This window comes from Tachypleus tridentatus, chromosome 10 (assembly GCF_004210375.1).
Source record: "Tachypleus tridentatus isolate NWPU-2018 chromosome 10, ASM421037v1, whole genome shotgun sequence".
NCBI classification, from domain to species: Eukaryota; Metazoa; Arthropoda; class Merostomata; order Xiphosura; family Limulidae; genus Tachypleus; species Tachypleus tridentatus.
In genome coordinates, this window is record NC_134834.1 from 126,176,508 (window position 1) to 126,196,101 (window position 19,594).

General features: G+C 32.8%; 2 protein-coding genes across 8 annotated transcripts in view; both read left to right on the forward strand.

Moving 5' to 3' along the window:
- LOC143230258 (acyltransferase PGAP2-like) overlaps positions 1-12,462 on the forward strand; it is a 66,386-nt gene extending 53,924 nt beyond the window's left edge. For 6 of the 7 annotated variants that reach the window (XM_076463480.1, XM_076463478.1, XM_076463477.1 and 3 more), the window contains one exon: positions 12,329-12,462. The gene's annotated coding sequence lies outside the window, so the exon portion shown is untranslated. The remainder of the gene's footprint in view (positions 1-12,328) is intronic. The other variant, XM_076463485.1, reaches the window with a different exon arrangement.
- The window catches only part of LOC143228483 (HHIP-like protein 2), a 46,442-nt gene that overhangs the window by 16,077 nt on the left and 10,771 nt on the right, over positions 1-19,594 (forward strand). Inside the window, exons 2-4 of the mRNA XM_076459735.1 lie at positions 12,329-12,422; positions 16,488-16,637; positions 18,875-19,019. Of these exons, the coding sequence (XP_076315850.1) occupies positions 12,329-12,422; positions 16,488-16,637; positions 18,875-19,019 (389 nt within the window). The remainder of the gene's footprint in view (positions 1-12,328; positions 12,423-16,487; positions 16,638-18,874; positions 19,020-19,594) is intronic.

A 19,594-nucleotide genomic window follows, 5' to 3' on the forward strand; every position in this document is an offset into this window, starting at 1 on the left:
TAATCAGTCATCCACGTTACTTATTTTCAACACAGTATTCAACAGTAATCAGTCATCCACGTTACTTATTTTCAACACAGTATTCAACAGTAATCAGTCATCCATGTTACTTATTTTCAAAACAGAATTCAACAGTAATCAGTCATCCACGTTACTTATTTTCAACACAGTATTCAACAGTAATCAGTCATCCATGTTACATATTTTCAACACAGTATTCAACAGTAATCAGTCATCCACGTTTCTTATTTTCAACACAGTAATCAACAGTAATCAGTCATCCACGTTACTTATTTTCAACACAGTACTCAACAGTAATCAGTCATCCAAGTTACTTTTTTTCAACACAGTAATCAACAGTAATCAGTCATCCACGTTTCTTATTTTCAACACAGTATTCAACAGTAATCAGTCATCCATGTTACATATTTTCAACACAGTATTCAACAGTAATCAGTCATCCACGTTACTTATTTTCAACACAGTAATCAACAGTAATCAGTCATCCACGTTACTTATTTTCAACACAGTACTCAACAGTAATCAGTCATCCAAGTTACTTTTTTTCTCAACACAGTAATCAACAGTAATCAGTCATCCACGTTTCTTATTTTCAACACAGTATCCAACAGTAATCAGTCATCCATGTTACTTATTTTCAACATAGTAATCAGTCATCCACGTTTCTTATTTTCAACACAGTATTCAACAGTAATCAGTGATCCATGTTACTTATTTTCAACACAGTATTCAACAGTAATCAGTCATCCAAGTTACTTATTTTCAACACAGTATTCAACAGTAATCAGTCATCCACGTTACTTATTTTCAACACAGAATTCAACAGTAATCAGTCACCCATGTTACTTATTTTCAAAACAGAATTCAACAGTAATCAGTCTTCCACGTTACTTATTTTCAACACAGTAATCAACAGTAATCAGTCATTATCGTTACTTATTTTCAACATAGTAATCAACAGTAATCAGTCATCCACGTTACTTATTTTCAAAACAGAATTCAACAGTAATCAGTCATCCACGTTAATTATTTTCAACACAGTATTCAACAGTAATCAGTCATCCACGTTACTTATTTTCAAAACAGAATTCAACAGTAATCAGTCTTCCACGTTACTTATTTTCAACACAGTATTCAACAGTAATCAGTCACCCACGTTACTTATTTTCAACATAGTAATCAACAGTAATCAGTCATCCACGTTACTTATTTTCAATATATTAATCAACAGTAATCAGTCACCCATGTTACTTATTTTCAACATATTAATCAACAGTAATCAGTCATCCACGTTTCTTATTTTCAACACAGTATTCAACAGTAATCAGTCATCCACGTTACTTATTTTCAACACAGTATTCAACAGTAATCAGTCATCCTCGTTACTTATTTTCAACACAGTATTCAACAGTAATCAGTCATCCACGTTACTTATTTTCAACACAGTATTCAACAGTAATCAGTCATCCATGTTACTTATTTTCAAAACAGAATTCAACAGTAATCAGTCATCCACGTTACTTATTTTCAACACAGTATTCAACAGTAATCAGTCATCCATGTTATTTTCAACACAGTATTCAACAGTAATCAGTCATCCACGTTTCTTATTTTCAACACAGTAATCAACAGTAATCAGTCATCCACGTTACTTATTTTCAACACAGTATTCAACAGTAATCAGTCATCCAAGTTACTTTTTTTCAACACAGTAATCAACAGTAATCAGTCATCCACGTTTCTTATTTTCAACACAGTATTCAACAGTAATCAGTCATCCATGTTACTTATTTTCAACACAGTATTCAACAGTAATCAGTCATCGACGTTTCTTATTTTCAACACAGTAATCAACAGTAATCATTCATCCACGTTACGTATTTTCAACACAGTAATCAACAGTAATCAGTCATCCACGTCACTTATTTTCAACACAGTATCCAACAGTAATCAGTCATCCATGTTACTTATTTTCAACATAGTAATCAGTCATCCACGTTTCTTATTTTCAACACAGTATTCAACAGTAATCAGTCATCCATGTTACTTATTTTCAACACAGTATTCAACAGTAATCAGTCATCCATGTTACTTATTTTCAACATAGTAATCAACAGTAATCAGTCATCCACGTCACTTATTTTCAACACAGTATTCAACAGTAATCAGTCATCCACGTTACTTATTTTCAACACAGTATTCAACAGTAATCAGTCATCCAAGTTACTTATTTTCAACACAGTATTCAACAGTAATCAGTCATCCATGTTACTTATTTTCAACACAGTATTCAACAGTAATCAGTCATCCATGTTACTTATTTTCAACACAGTATTCAACAGTAATCAGTCATCCAAGTTACTTATTTTCAACACAGTATTCAACAGTAATCAGTCATCCACGTTACTTATTTTCAACACAGAATTCAACAGTAATCAGTCACCCATGTTACTTATTTTCAAAACAGAATTCAACAGTAATCAGTCTTCCACGTTACTTATTTTCAACACAGTAATCAACAGTAATCAGTCATTATCGTTACTTATTTTCAACATAGTAATCAACAGTAATCAGTCATCCACGTTACTTATTTTCAAAACAGAATTCAACAGTAATCAGTCATCCACGTTAATTATTTTCAACACAGTATTCAACAGTAATCAGTCATCCACGTTACTTATTTTCAAAACAGAATTCAACAGTAATCAGTCTTCCACGTTACTTATTTTCAACACAGTATTCAACAGTAATCAGTCATCCACGTTACTTATTTTCAACATAGTAATCAACAGTAATCAGTCACCCATGTTACTTATTTTCAACATATTAATCAACAGTAATCAGTCACCCATGTTACTTATTTTCAACATATTAATCAACAGTAATCAGTCATCCACGTTTCTTATTTTCAACACAGTATTCAACAGTAATCAGTCATCCACGTCACTTATTTTCAACGCAGTATTCAACAGTAATCAGTCATCCTCGTTACTTATTTTCAACACAGTATTCAACAGTAATCAGTCATCCACGTTACTTATTTTCAACACAGTATTCAACAGTAATCAGTCATCCATGTTACTTATTTTCAAAACAGAATTCAACAGTAATCAGTCATCCACGTTACTTATTTTCAACACAGTATTCAACAGTAATCAGTCATCCATGTTACATATTTTCAACACAGTATTCAACAGTAATCAGTCATCCACGTTTCTTATTTTCAACACAGTAATCAACAGTAATCAGTCATCCACGTTACGTATTTTCAACACAGTACTCAAGAGTAATCAGTCATCCAAGTTACTTTTTTTCAACACAGTAATCAACAGTAATCAGTCATCCACGTTTCTTATTTTCAACACAGTATTCAACAGTAATCAGTCATCCAAGTTACTTATTTTCAACATAGTAATCAACAGTAATCAGTCATCCACGTTACTTATTTTCAACACAGTATTCAACAGGAATCAGTCATCCAAGTTACTTATTTTCAACACAGTAATCAACAGTAATCAATCATCCACGTTACTTATTTTCAACACAGTATTCAACAGTAATCAGTCATCCAAGTTACTTATTTTCAACATATTAATCAACAGTAATCAGTCATCCACGTTACTTTTTTTTCAACACAGTAATCAGTCATCCACGTTTCTTATTTTCAACACAGTATTCAACAGTAATCAGTCATCCAAGTTACTTATTTTCAACACAGTAATCAACAGTAATCAGTCATCCAAGTTACTTATTTTCAACATATTAATCAACAGTAATCAGTCACCCATGTTACTTATTTTCAACATATTAATCAACAGTAATCAGTCATCCTCGTTACTTTTTTTCAACACAGTAATCAACAGTAATCAGTCATCCACGTTTCTTATTTTCAACACAGAATTCAACAGTAATCAGTCACCCATGTTACTTATTTTCAACATATTAATCAACAGTAATCAGTCATCCTCGTTACTTTTTTTCAACACAGTAATCAACAGTAATCAGTCATCCACGTTTCTTATTTTCAACACAGTATTCAACAGTAATCAGTCATCCAAGTTACTTATTTTCAACACAGTATTCAACAGTAATCAGTCATCCAAGTTACTTATTTTCAACACAGTAATCAACAGTAATCAGTCATCCTCGTTAATTTTTTCAACATAGTAATCAACAGTAATCAGTCATCCACGTTTCTTATTTTCAACACAGTATTCAACAGTAATCAGTCATCCAAGTTACTTATTTTCAACACAGTAATCAACAGTAATCAGTCATCCAAGTTACTTATTTTCAACATAGTAATCAACAGTAATCAGTCATCCACGTTACTTATTTTCAACACAGTATTCAACAGTAATCAGTCTTCCACGTTACTTATTTTCAACACAGTAATCAACAGTAATCAGTCATCCACGTTACTTATTTTCAAAACAGAATTCAACAGTAATCAGTCTTCCACGTTACTTATTTTCAACACAGTATTCAACAGTAATCAGTCTTCCACGTTACTTATTTTCAACACAGTATTCAACAGTAATCAGTCTTCCACGTTACTTATTTTCAACACAGTATTCAACAGTAATCAGTCATCCACGTTACTTATTTTCAACACAGTATTCAACAGTAATCAGTCTTCCACGTTACTTATTTTCAAAACAGTATTCAACAGTAATCAGTCTTCCACGTTACTTATTTTCAACACAGTATTCAACAGTAATCAGTGATCCATATTACTTATTTTCAACATAGTAATCAACAGTAATCAGTCACCCATGTTACTTATTTTCAACATATTAATCAACAGTAATCAGTCATCCTCGTTACTTATTTTCAACATAGTAATCAACAGCAATCAGTCTTCCACGTTACTTATTTTCAAAACAGTATTCAACAGTAATCAGTCTTCCACGTTATTTATTTTCAAAACAGTATTCAACAGTAATCAGTCTTCCACGTTACTTATTTTCAACACAGTATTCAACAGTAATCAGTCACCCATGTTACTTATTTTCAACATATTAATCAACAGTAATCAGTCATCCTCGTTACTTATTTTCAACACAGTAATCATCAGTAATCAGTCATCCACGTTTCTTATTTTCAACACAGTATTCAACAGTAATCAGTCATCCATGTTACTTATTTTCAACATATTAATCAACAGTAATCAGTCATCCACGTTACTTATTTTCAACACAGAATTCAACAGTAATCAGTCATCCACGTTACTTATTTTCAACATAGTAATCAACAGTAATCAGTCACCCATGTTACTTATTTTCAACATATTAATCAACAGTAATCAGTCATCCTCGTTACTTATTTTCAACACAGTATACAACAGTAATCAGTCATCCACGTTACTTATTTTCAAAACAGAATTCAACAGTAATCAGTCATCCACGTTACTTATTTTCAACACAGTATTCAACAGTAATCAGTCATCCATGTTACTTATTTTCAACACAGTAATCAACAGTAATCAGTCATCCACGTTTCTTATTTTCAACACAGTATTCAACAGTAATCAGTCATCCATGTTACTTATTTTCAACATATTAATCAACAGTAATCAGTCATCCACGTTACTTATTTTCAACACAGAATTCAACAGTAATCAGTCACCCATGTTACTTATTTTCAAAACAGAATTCAACAGTAATCAGTCTTCCACGTTACTTATTTTCAACACAGTAATCAACAGTAATCAGTCATCCTCGTTACTTATTTTCAACATAGTAATCAACAGTAATCAGTCATCCACGTTACTTATTTTCAAAACAGAATTCATCAGTAATCAGTCATCCACGTTACTTATTTTCAACACAGTATTCAACAGTAATCAGTCATCCACGTTACTTATTTTCAAAACAGAATTCAACAGTAATCAGTCTTCCACGTTACTTATTTTCAACACAGTATTCAACAGTAATCAGTCATCCACGTTACTTATTTTCAACATAGTAATCAACAGTAATCAGTCACCCATGTTACTTATTTTCAACATATTAATCAACAGTAATCAGTCACCCATGTTACTTATTTTCAACATAGTATTCAACAGTAATCAGTCGTTCATGTTACTTATTTTCAACATATTAATCAACAGTAATCAGTCATTCATGTTACTTATTTTCAACATATTAATCAACAGTAATCAGTCACCCATGTTACTTATTTTCAACATAGTATTCAACAGTAATCAGTCATTCATGTTACTTATTTTCAACATATTAATCAACAGTAATCAGTCATCCTCGTTACTTATTTTCAGCATAGTAATCAACAGTAATCAGTCATCCACGTTTCTTATTTTCAACACAGTATTCAACAGTAATCAGTGATCCATGTTACTTATTTTCAACACAGTATTCAACAGTAATCAGTCATCCATGTTACTTATTTTCAACACAGTATTCAACAGTAATCAGTCATCCAAGTTACTTAATTTCAACACAGTATTCAATAGTAATCAGTCATCCACGTTACTTATTTTCAAAACAGAATTCAACAGTAATCATTCATCCATGTTACTTATTTTCAACACAGTATTCAACAGTAATCAGTCATCCACGTTACTTATTTTCAACACAGTATTCAACAGTAATCAGTCATCCACGTTACTTATTTTCAAAACAGAATTCAACAGTAATCAGTCATCCATGTTACTTATTTTCAACACAGAATTCAACAATAATCAGTCATCCACGTTACTTATTTTCAACATAGTAATCAACAGTAATCAGTCACCCATGTTACTTATTTTCAACATATTATTCATCAGTAATCAGTCATCCTCGTTACTTATTTTCAACACAGTATACAACAGTAATCAGTCATCCACGTTACTTATTTTCAAAACAGAATTCAACAGTAATCAGTCATCCACGTTACTTATTTTCAACACAGTATTCAACAGTAATCAGTCATCCATGTTAGTTATTTTCAACATAGTATTCAACAGTAATCAGTCATCCTCGTTACTTATTTTCATTATTTTCAACACAGTATTCAACAGTAGTCAGTCATCCACGTTACTTATTTTCAACACAGTATTCAACAGTAATCAGTCATCCATGTTACTTATTTTCAACACAGTAATCAACAGTAATCAGTCATCCACGTTTCTTATTTTCAACACAGTATTCAACAGTAATCAGTCATCCATGTTACTTATTTTCAACATATTAATCAACAGTAATCAGTCATCCACGTTACTTATTTTCAACACAGAATTCAACAGTAATCAGTCACCCATGTTACTTATTTTCAAAACAGAATTCAACAGTAATCAGTCTTCCACGTTACTTATTTTCAACACAGTAATCAACAGTAATCAGTCATCCTCGTTACTTATTTTCAACATAGTAATCAACAGTAATCAGTCATCCACGTTACTTATTTTCAAAACAGAATTCATCAGTAATCAGTCATCCACGTTACTTATTTTCAACACAGTATTCAACAGTAATCAGTCATCCACGTTACTTATTTTCAAAACAGAATTCAACAGTAATCAGTCTTCCACGTTACTTATTTTCAACACAGTATTCAACAGTAATCAGTCATCCACGTTACTTATTTTCAACATAGTAATCAACAGTAATCAGTCACCCATGTTACTTATTTTCAACATAGTATTCAACAGTAATCAGTCATTCATGTTACTTATTTTCAACATATTAATCAACAGTAATCAGTCATTCATGTTACTTATTTTCAACATATTAATCAACAGTAATCAGTCACCCATGTTACTTATTTTCAACATAGTATTCAACAGTAATCAGTCATTCATGTTACTAATGTTCAACATATTAATCAACAGTAATCAGTCATCCTCGTTACTTATTTTCAGCATAGTAATCAACAGTAATCAGTCATCCACGTTTCTTATTTTCAACACAGTATTCAACAGTAATCAGTGATCCATGTTACTTATTTTCAACACAGTATTCAACAGTAATCAGTCATCCATGTTACTTATTTTCAACACAGTATTCAACAGTAATCAGTCATCCAAGTTACTTAATTTCAACACAGTATTCAATAGTAATCAGTCATCCACGTTACTTATTTTCAAAACAGAATTCAACAGTAATCATTCATCCATGTTACTTATTTTCAACACAGTATTCAACAGTAATCAGTCATCCACGTTACTTATTTTCAACACAGTATTCAACAGTAATCAGTCATCCACGTTACTTATTTTCAAAACAGAATTCAACAGTAATCAGTCATCCATGTTACTTATTTTCAACACAGTATTCAACAGTAATCAGTCATCCACGTTACTTATTTTCAAAACAGAATTCAACAGTAATCAGTCATCCACGTTACTTATTTTCAACACAGTATTCAACAGTAATCAGTCATCCATGTTACTTATTTTCAACATAGTAATCAACAGTAATCAGTCATCCACGTTACTTATTTTCAAAACAGAATTCAGCAGTAATCAGTCTTCCACGTTACTTATTTTCAACACAGTATTCAACAGTAATCAGTCATCCACGTTACTTATTTTCAACATAGTATTCAACAGTAATCAGTCATCCATGTTAATTATTTTCCACACAGTATTCAACAATAATCTGTCATCCAGATTACTTATTTTCAACACAGTATTGAACAGTAATCAGTCATCCACGTTACTTATTTTCAACATAGTGTACAACAGTAATCAGTCATCCATGTTACTTATTTTCAACATAGTAATCAACAGTAATCAATCATCCATGTTACTTAATTTCAACACAGTATTCAATAGTAATCAGTCATCCACGTTACTTATTTTCAACACAGTAATCAGTCATCTATGTTATTTATTTTCAACACAGTATTCAACAGTAATCAGTCATCCATGTTACTTATTTTCAACATAGTAATCAACAGTTATCAGTTATCTAAGTTACTTATTTTCAACACAGTATTCAACAGTAATCAGTCATCCATGTTACTTATTTTCAACACAGTATTCAACAGTAATCAGTCATCCACGTTACTTATTTTCAACACAGTATTCAACAGTAATCAGTCATCCACGTTACTTATTTTCAAAACAGAATTCAACAGTAATCAGTCATCCATGTTACTTATTTTCAACACAGAATTCAACAATAATCAGTCATCCACGTTACTTATTTCAACATAGTAATCAACAGTAATCAGTCACCCATGTTACTTATTTTCAACATATTAATCATCAGTAATCAGTCATCCTCGTTACTTATTTTCAACACAGTATACAACAGTAATCAGTCATCCACGTTACTTATTTTCAAAACAGAATTCAACAGTAATCAGTCATCCACGTTACTTATTTTCAACACAGTATTCAACAGTAATCAGTCATCCATGTTAGTTATTTTCAACATAGTATTCAACAGTAATCAGTCATCCTCGTTACTTATTTTCATTATTTTCAACACAGTATTCAACAGTAGTCAGTCATCCACGTTACTTATTTTCAACACAGTATTCAACAGTAATCAGTCATCCATGTTACTTATTTTCAACACAGTAATCAACAGTAATCAGTCATCCACGTTTCTTATTTTCAACACAGTATTCAACAGTAATCAGTCATCCATGTTACTTATTTTCAACATATTAATCAACAGTAATCAGTCATCCACGTTACTTATTTTCAACACAGAATTCAACAGTAATCAGTCACCCATGTTACTTATTTTCAAAACAGAATTCAACAGTAATCAGTCTTCCACGTTACTTATTTTCAACACAGTAATCAACAGTAATCAGTCATCCTCGTTACTTATTTTCAACATAGTAATCAACAGTAATCAGTCATCCACGTTACTTATTTTCAAAACAGAATTCATCAGTAATCAGTCATCCACGTTACTTATTTTCAACACAGTATTCAACAGTAATCAGTCATCCACGTTACTTATTTTCAAAACAGAATTCAACAGTAATCAGTCTTCCACGTTACTTATTTTCAACACAGTATTCAACAGTAATCAGTCATCCACGTTACTTATTTTCAACATAGTAATCAACAGTAATCAGTCACCCATGTTACTTATTTTCAACATAGTATTCAACAGTAATCAGTCATTCATGTTACTTATTTTCAACATATTAATCAACAGTAATCAGTCATTCATGTTACTTATTTTCAACATATTAATCAACAGTAATCAGTCACCCATGTTACTTATTTTCAACATAGTATTCAACAGTAATCAGTCATTCATGTTACTAATGTTCAACATATTAATCAACAGTAATCAGTCATCCTCGTTACTTATTTTCAGCATAGTAATCAACAGTAATCAGTCATCCACGTTTCTTATTTTCAACACAGTATTCAAAAGTAATCAGTGATCCATGTTACTTATTTTCAACACAGTATTCAACAGTAATCAGTCATCCATGTTACTTATTTTCAACACAGTATTCAACAGTAATCAGTCATCCAAGTTTCTTAATTTCAACACAGTATTCAATAGTAATCAGTCATCCACGTTACTTATTTTCAAAACAGAATTCAACAGTAATCATTCATCCATGTTACTTATTTTCAACACAGTATTCAACAGTAATCAGTCATCCACGTTACTTATTTTCAACACAGTATTCAACAGTAATCAGTCATCCACGTTACTTATTTTCAAAACAGAATTCAACAGTAATCAGTCATCCATGTTACTTATTTTCAACACAGTATTCAACAGTAATCAGTCATCCACGTTACTTATTTTCAAAACAGAATTCAACAGTAATCAGTCATCCACGTTACTTATTTTCAACACAGTATTCAACAGTAATCAGTCATCCATGTTACTTATTTTCAACATAGTAATCAACAGTAATCAGTCATCCACGTTACTTATTTTCAAAACAGAATTCAGCAGTAATCAGTCTTCCACGTTACTTATTTTCAACACAGTATTCAACAGTAATCAGTCATCCACGTTACTTATTTTCAACATAGTATTCAACAGTAATCAGTCATCCATGTTAATTATTTTCCACACAGTATTCAACAATAATCTGTCATCCAGATTACTTATTTTCAACACAGTATTGAACAGTAATCAGTCATCCACGTTACTTATTTTCAACATAGTGTACAACAGTAATCAGTCATCCATGTTACTTATTTTCAACATAGTAATCAACAGTAATCAATCATCCATGTTACTTAATTTCAACACAGTATTCAATAGTAATCAGTCATCCACGTTACTTATTTTCAACACAGTAATCAGTCATCTATGTTATTTATTTTCAACACAGTATTCAACAGTAATCAGTCATCCATGTTACTTATTTTCAACATAGTAATCAACAGTTATCTAAGTTACTTATTTTCAACACAGTATTCAACAGTAATCAGTCATCCATGTTACTTATTTTCAACATAGTAATCAACAGTAATCAGTTATCTAAGTTACTTAATTTCAACACAGTATTCAATAGTAATCAGTCATCCACGTTATTTATTTTCAACACAGTAATCAGTCATCTATGTTATTTATTTTCAACACAGTATTCAACAGTAATCAGTCATCCATGTTACTTATTTTCATCACAGTATTTAACAATATAGTAATTTATTCATGTTACTAATTTACTTTTATAGTAAGCCCTTTATTTTGCTTATTTACGACACAGTAACTTAGTGGACCCAGCAGTTAGCCCGATGAGGCTTTGCTATAATAAAACACAGTAACAATAGCAGTGAATGGACAGGTATGTGAGATAAGTGGTAAATGATATATTCTTTATTTTAAATCACAAACCATTGATATTTTAAAGTTGAACGTATCTGTCTTTTAACAAAAATGAACACATCTACATTTTAACAAGTTAATGATGGACTGATCTACATTTTAACAATTTAATGATGGACTAATCTACATTTTAACACGTTAATGATGGACTAATCTACATGATAACAAGTTAATGATGGACTAATCTATGTTTTAACAAGTTAATGTGGACTAATATATGTTTTATCAAGTTAATGATGGACTAATTTATGTTTTAACAAGTTAATGATGGACAAATCTACGTTTTAACAAGTTAACGATGGACCATTCTGTGTTTTAACAAGTAAATAATGGACTAATCTATGTTTTAACAAGTTAATGATGGACTAATCTATGTTTTAACAAGTTAATGATAGACTAATCTAAATTTTAACAAGTTAGAATTTAATATATTGGTTTCAACAAATTAAAACTGAATATGTCTGGGTGTTAACAATATGCTAAATTTAAACATTCGTATTTAACATGTTAAAACTGACCACATTCGTATTTAACAGGTTGATAAGACTTCAGAAGAGGTTGTTTTAGAAATTGAACAGCCAGGGCCTCGGCAAAATGGCGGTCAGGTGTTTTCGGAAAAGATGGATACTTGTATATAACTACAGGAGATGGAGGAGACAGAGCTAACAGCAGATTTGACAAGTATGTTTATTTAACATCCAGCCAAAGAGACATGTTTGACATACTTTCCAAATGCTCTCTCTTCTTAATTATGAGCAGATAACTTAATTCTTTATGATACTCAGGATTTCAACTGTCCACCAGCATGACCAAATTCACACTAGTTTCGTATCTGTGTAGTAGTTAAGCCCTTAACCTAATCCAAAATCTTCCATAAGATACGGTAGTGGCTGCACGTATTATGCAATACAATATTCGGTTTCTCAGCTCTATAAAGCCGTTTTCTCCATGGTTTTCGCGAGTTCTGTGAATAGAGGTGAATGAGGAAGGCTAAAAGAAATTACTTGACTTTGCTAGGTAACTAAGTACCTTTAACATGAACAGTCTCTATTTTTTATGTGCAACAAGAATGCAATTTGACTCACATTCAGAACTGCACGTCTTCGCGGCCGATCTATTGAGGATTAAGTCATTTTTTTAAATTTAGAAGATTAATCGCATTTTTACGAACTATTTTGACCTAGCCGTGTCTCATCAGTCACACAGTTGTGCGTGTGCATACTTACAACGCTAAAATTCGGGTTTCGACACCCGTGGTGGACACAATGCAGGTTAGCCCGATTTGTGGCCTTTGGAGCTTAATAATAAACAAACAAAAGAAACCAATCGAACCATCCATTTATCATTACAAAAGTTAAACAGATAGAACGATCACATTGTTTAGATAAGAAATTAATTTAACCTTATATATGTTTACAGATGACAACTGTAATATTCTCCTATGTAAAAAGTTGTAGATTTTCATTTCGTAACCAACAATCTACAGATAAAGAAAAACGCACTGTTAAGCTATTTACGACCTTAAGAAAGTTTGCCAGATAAATATATATTAACATAACTTTCCAATCACACACAGAAAGTTTAATACGTTTTTTACTGTAAAGAAACTTATATTAGATAATCAATACAACTTGTAAGACAAAAAATGAATGAAGACATTTCACATCCAGAATCTCAGCCCAAGACCCGTTTTGTTTGGTTTTTTTTAAAGATAAAAGCCATTTTCATATTCAATAGGCCCAGCATGGCCAGGTGGTTAAGGCATTTGACTTGCAATCTGAGGATCGCGGGTTTGAATCCCCGTCACACCAAACATGCTCGGCCTTTCAGCCGTAGGGGCATTATAAACTTACGGACAATCCCACTATTTGTTGGTAAAAGAGTAGCCCAAGAGTTGGCGGTGGGTGGTGATGACTAGCTGCCTTCTCTCTAGTGTTACACTGCTAAATTAGGGACGGCTAGTGCAGATAGCTCTTGTGTAGCTTTGCGCGAAATTCAAACCAAACCATTCGAAACTCGTTATTATAACTAAATTACAGATCGCTTCTAAAGCTCTGCTTGTTGGTGTTATGTAATGCATGAGAAAAACAATATTTGTATTGTTTTTATCATATGTTTGATGAAGTGCTTTAGTCTTATTTTTTAAATAGGGTTAACAGTATACCTATAATTACCTATTTGTTTGTTTTCTAACATATCTCGATACAGTTTATTTATCTGTTAACTATATCAACACTCTTCCAAATCTCAAGCTTGCTGGCATGAAAGATTTCTAGTTAACAGTTACTAAGCTTACTGAGGTTTTCAGTCGGGCAGAATTTCCCAAAAGTTTGTTATCCATATCACCCCTTTAATAAATATTTCTTGCGTCACCCCTCCATGTCTTTTTAAATTAATGAATTATATAATACGAGGATACACATTAATATACTGTATGGAGGGGGTAGATGAAAAATTGGCGTCCCTTAAAAATGTTGTTAATTTGTTATATCGTTTATTAGATAACAGAAACATCTGTAAAATTATATGTTTTTAGAATGCCCTCGACAAGGTCTGTTATTCGATCTCTGCAGTTGTGAAGTCATTTAAAGATATCTCAGAAATAAAAGAATTGACGTTATGGAATGGTCAGGTCAATCAATTATGAGCTGAGTTAAACCAATTAATGAAAGATGGCAAGCCAAACACGGAAGTTAAACCTTTTGAAGTACTTAAAGACTGTTTGTTTGTTTTCGAATTTTGCGACAACATTACACGATGGCTATCTGCCATAGCCATTCTTAATTTAGCAGTGTAAGACTAGAGGGAAGGCAGATAGTCATTACCACCCACCGCCAGCTCTTGGGCTACTCTTTTACCACTGAACAATGAGATTGACCGTTACATTATAACGCCCCACGACTGAAAGGGCAAACATGTTTTGTGTGACGGTGATTCGAACCCGTGACCCTCAGATTACCAATCTAGCGCCTTAACAACCTAGCTATGCCAGGCCAGTACTCAAAGAAGGATGGCAGTCAATCACCCAGGAATATCTGTACAAACTCACTGAAAGCCATGTTGATGTAAAGCAGTACTAAAATTCAAGGGAATGTTGACTAAATATTAACTTGTGAAACTCGTTTGTGTTGTTTTGTGTTTCATTTTAACGTCTGATTATTGCAGAGAAACTTGATTGATAATTTGTAGGTTAACTGGAACAAGATAGAAAAACAGCTGCACTTGTTATAACAAAATGTAACGAAAATCATTAAAAGTTCAGGTACTTGAGAAAGCCAGTTTTAAAATTAGGATTTGAAATCATATTTGAACAGATCTCGTCCAGTGCGTTCTAAAAACATATAGTTTTACATATGTTTCTGTTATTTAATAACAGATATTCAAACGAACAACATTTTCAAAGGGGACCACCTTTTGTCCGCCCCATGTTGTAGTAATTTTGGTTTATTGTACTACTAAGTACCCCCGCCCCAACATAGCTCTAAAATAGCTCGCCTCACACTCTTGAAAACTCTGAGTTTTTAAAAGCCTGAAGACTTTTTAAGAAGCCTAATTGATCTAACTACTGGATCTAAGATTTCCAGCTAGCCGTGTTACACTGTTTGACACCTGTTTACAAACATGTTATTACAAAATATGACGCCAGTTTAGTTATTGTTCAGTTCATGTTGTTTGTAACTTTTATGAATCAAGTTTTTCCACTTAGTTCTGCAGTTACGAAGGTTAGTTTGTTAATATATATTTTTAATTATTTAATAGCATTTATAGCTAAACCAAAATTACTACTAAACGAACTCCATTTGTATCAAGTACTGAGTAATCATTTTTTGTTGAAGATTTTCGCTGTTAGGAAAGATACTTAGGATTAACGTCAGCCTCAGTTCCTCTTTCACCATACCAGAAAGCAACCCATTTATTAATAATGGCCGACCGGAAGTATTCGCTTATGGTTTCCGGAACCCTGGCGGTGTGCAGTAGATAAAGGTACGTTATTATTAGTACGGGTTTTATTTTTGTTTAAAATCCTAAGGTATTAAAAATGCTTGAAATTAAACATATGTGATAATGTTTAAAACTCTCAGGTCCACGATAGAAATATATAACTGTACAGTGAAAGAATACGAAGTGAATTAGGCATTATTTGTTGAAATAATAATAATCAGAACGTTTCACCTTTGCCTCAGTGTTAATATACACACACCTGTTTGATGTTAGAATAGTCGTTTTATTATTAAACTGCTTGTATTGTTCTGTTTCTCGAGTCTCTCGTAAGGTGCATCTAACAATGTATAAAATATTATAATTGTCTCATTATTGTATCAGTTAACTTTTCCCTCAGAACATTTCAGAAACAGTTGGATTGGAATGGATCCCTAGGTTGTTTTAACGAAAGACAATTAGAACTTATAAAACAAACTAATGAAATAAAGTTGAATTGAAATGCAGTGATATAATTAGCCTTGGCAGGAAATATAGTGTTTTATTTACGTTGTCCTTACATTTGTACGCAGGCTCTAAGTCGAGAAAGATTTAAACACTATTTTCAGAGACAATTGTCATGTTTTATCCACTTTCTTAGATTCGTTTATAATTTAACAGTTTTCTATCTTACCAACGTATCTCGCTAATCAGAGTTTAACAGTAAGTTTCATTGCAAGAGTCGAAGCTATAAAACGATTTATTGATTTTTATTAGCATCGTATCAGAACCGTATAATTTGTGGAGACGTTGGTGAAGATGACAGAAATGAAGAAGAGATCAATATTATAGTTCCAGGAGGACGATACGGTTGGATAGATATTGAACACGCCCCCTGTCGGTCACTGAAGGAGTGCAAGAAAGTTGGTATGTTTTGTTATTGTAAGCACAGTTTAGTTTTTAATGATTATAATATCCTACTAATTAAGAAACTCTAGAATTATCAGAATATTAAATAATATCAAAAAATTGTGTGATACTAACGATAATAAACTGAAAAACAAAATACATTTTGTAAGTTTGAGACTGTAACCATAAATTAAAGACTAATATATATGTAAAAACGGCTGGTTTGTGTTGATAAAAATTTTTATGTAGAGGAGCGAACAACGTTTCGACCTTTTTCGGTCATCGTCAGGTTCACACACACAAAAGGAGACCGACTGTTTACAGATATAACTGCAGAATTTAAAGTTTGCGTATTATAAAAGTAGAGACGGCCTCAATCAAAATTATAATTATTTTTTAAGTAATTAAAAGTAAGTAAAATAGCAGATTATCACATATAGCGTAAGAAGTAAATTAGTATCACTATTAATTGGATAAAAGGCTTATTTATATAAATATTTAGTATTTTCAACATTAAACGACATATATACTAAATGGACAGGTTAGATACCCCACCCACCCAAGATTTACTCATAACCAGCCATAATTTACAACTGCTAACCAGAGAGAGGTTGGCACGCGTCGCCTATAGGGCTACTGTTTTTTTTAAATGAAGGGATCAACTGTTACATCTATAACGCTCCACCAACTGAAAGTGCCTAACATGTTCAATGGCATATCGCGAACTTGAATCTTAGACTCACCAGTCCACAGCCTGACACAAAAACACTGGGCTACATTAAGCCTAATTGAATAAGTAACTGTCAATGCAGCGTTTGACTTTCACTTCAGTCATCGTATACGTGATTGGTTAACTATTAGCGGTACTGTAGTTATTGAGGTCAGAACTACAAGAACAATAGAATATTACATCTTCAATTTTTGGATTACAGCGAAAGGCAGGAAAATTAAACACACAAACGAACATGACGTCGTTCTAGTATGCTCATGTTGGTATTTTCGACTCCTCATTACAGATCTGGCATGTTCTGGTGATTAGGGCACTCGACTCGCAATCTGTGGCTCACGGGTTAGACTTCCGTTCCCCAATGTGTTCGTCCTTTTAGCTGTTGAGGCGTTGTTGATAAAGTGTTAGCGGTAGGTGATGTTGACCAGCTGCGTTCCTTGTAGTCCATCACTTCAACATTTGGGACGGCTAACGCAGATAGCCTTTGAGTAACTTCGTTCAAAATTCAAGAAACAACCTGTTCAAAATACGTTTCTATGCTACAAACTCAACATTCTTGTGATATTGGTAAAATTGTTATGTTTTTAAACAAATGTTATTGTTTTTTACATTTAAATGATTGTGAGATTTTTTCTTCAATTTTTAAACAATACATCAGGTCAAAATTAATCTAATTTTTCACACATTAAGCAATACATAAGAGCTACTTCGAATTGCTTTAGTACTTAAATTAATACTCATTGTTGAAAAAAAAATGAGTAGACCAGGCCTGGCCTACTAGTTGATGTGCCTGACTATTTATGACTCGCTATCAGTTGGTGTTTGTTTAATTTCACATAAAGCTATTCGACGGCTATCTACACCAGACGTCCCTAATCTAGAAGTTGTATACTAAAGTAAAGGCAGCCATCCAATAAAACCCATCGCCAATTCTCGGGCTAATCTAATCTAATATGGAGACTGACCATCGCATTATAATGCCTCATAGCTGAAAGATTGAACATGTTAGTGAGAGGATTCGAGCCTGTGATTTGCATATTGCGAGTCGATCGTCCTAATCACCAGGTCATTCAAGCTTTAAAAGCTTGTTCGTTTTCGTGTAAAGATACCAACAGACTATCTATCCTCCATGGGGAATCGAACCCCGAATTTTAGCGTTGTAAATGTGTAAGCTCACTTTAGACGCACTAGGGAACTCAGTTACCGTAATAACGAGTTCCGAAGTTTGAGCTGTGGACATGCTATAAGAGTGACAGTCAAATCCTACTATTCGGTTAGACAGGAGTAGACCAAGGTCTGTTAATGGGCGTTGTTGAATAGCTGTCTTCACTCTCTTCAACCTTTCAAAAGTTAGACGGTTAATGTGGTAGCCATCGAGTAGTTTTGGACGAAATTCTTAACGAAGTCAAATCACAACTTGATCTGTAAACAACATATTATAAACTAATTAACTCATTTCTTTATTTGTAGCAACTGCTAATTGTGTAAACTTCCCATTCACACGACTGTCAAACATTTTCTGATTTAGAAAACCTGTTGCAAGAGGAAGATCAGCTACCAATTCATATTTACTCCTTGCCAAAAGGTCAAGCCGTCGTAGGGGGCGTTGTGTACCGAGGTACCAATATAAGGTCGCTCCAGGGCCTTTATGTTTACGGAGATTTCGTTCATGGGTAAGGCAAGGATATATTTTTATTATAAACCATGAAAATATTTGTGTTTCCAGTCAGTGTAGAAAAGTTTCGTTTCAGGTGTTAGTCACTTAAAAATCTTCCCTCTTTTTAACTTTGTTACGTCAGATACGAAACTTTTCATTGTACTAACCTTTTTGTTTTAAGAGCAAAATCACATTAGGCTATCTGCTATGTTCACCATGGAGACTCGAACTCTGGACTATAACGTTGTATGTCTTTAGACCTACTGAGAGGTGAACTAATCTGATTGGCCCAGCATGGCCAGGTGATAAGGCGATCGACTCGTAATCTGTGGGTCGCGGGTTCGAATCCCCTCACACCAAACATGCTTGCCCTTTTTAGCCGTGGGGACGTTATAATGTCAAGGTCAATCTCACAGCATAATGAAAGTAGTTTATTAATTACTTTACTTACAAAGAATGTTGCAGTAGTACATTTTCTGAAGTGACAAATTTTAGAATTTTACTGGAATTGTAGAGCCAATAACAAAGGTCTACAAGTTGAGAGCCATCATAGTTAACTGTTTTATCGCGGATTTGTGATGTTGCAGGGGA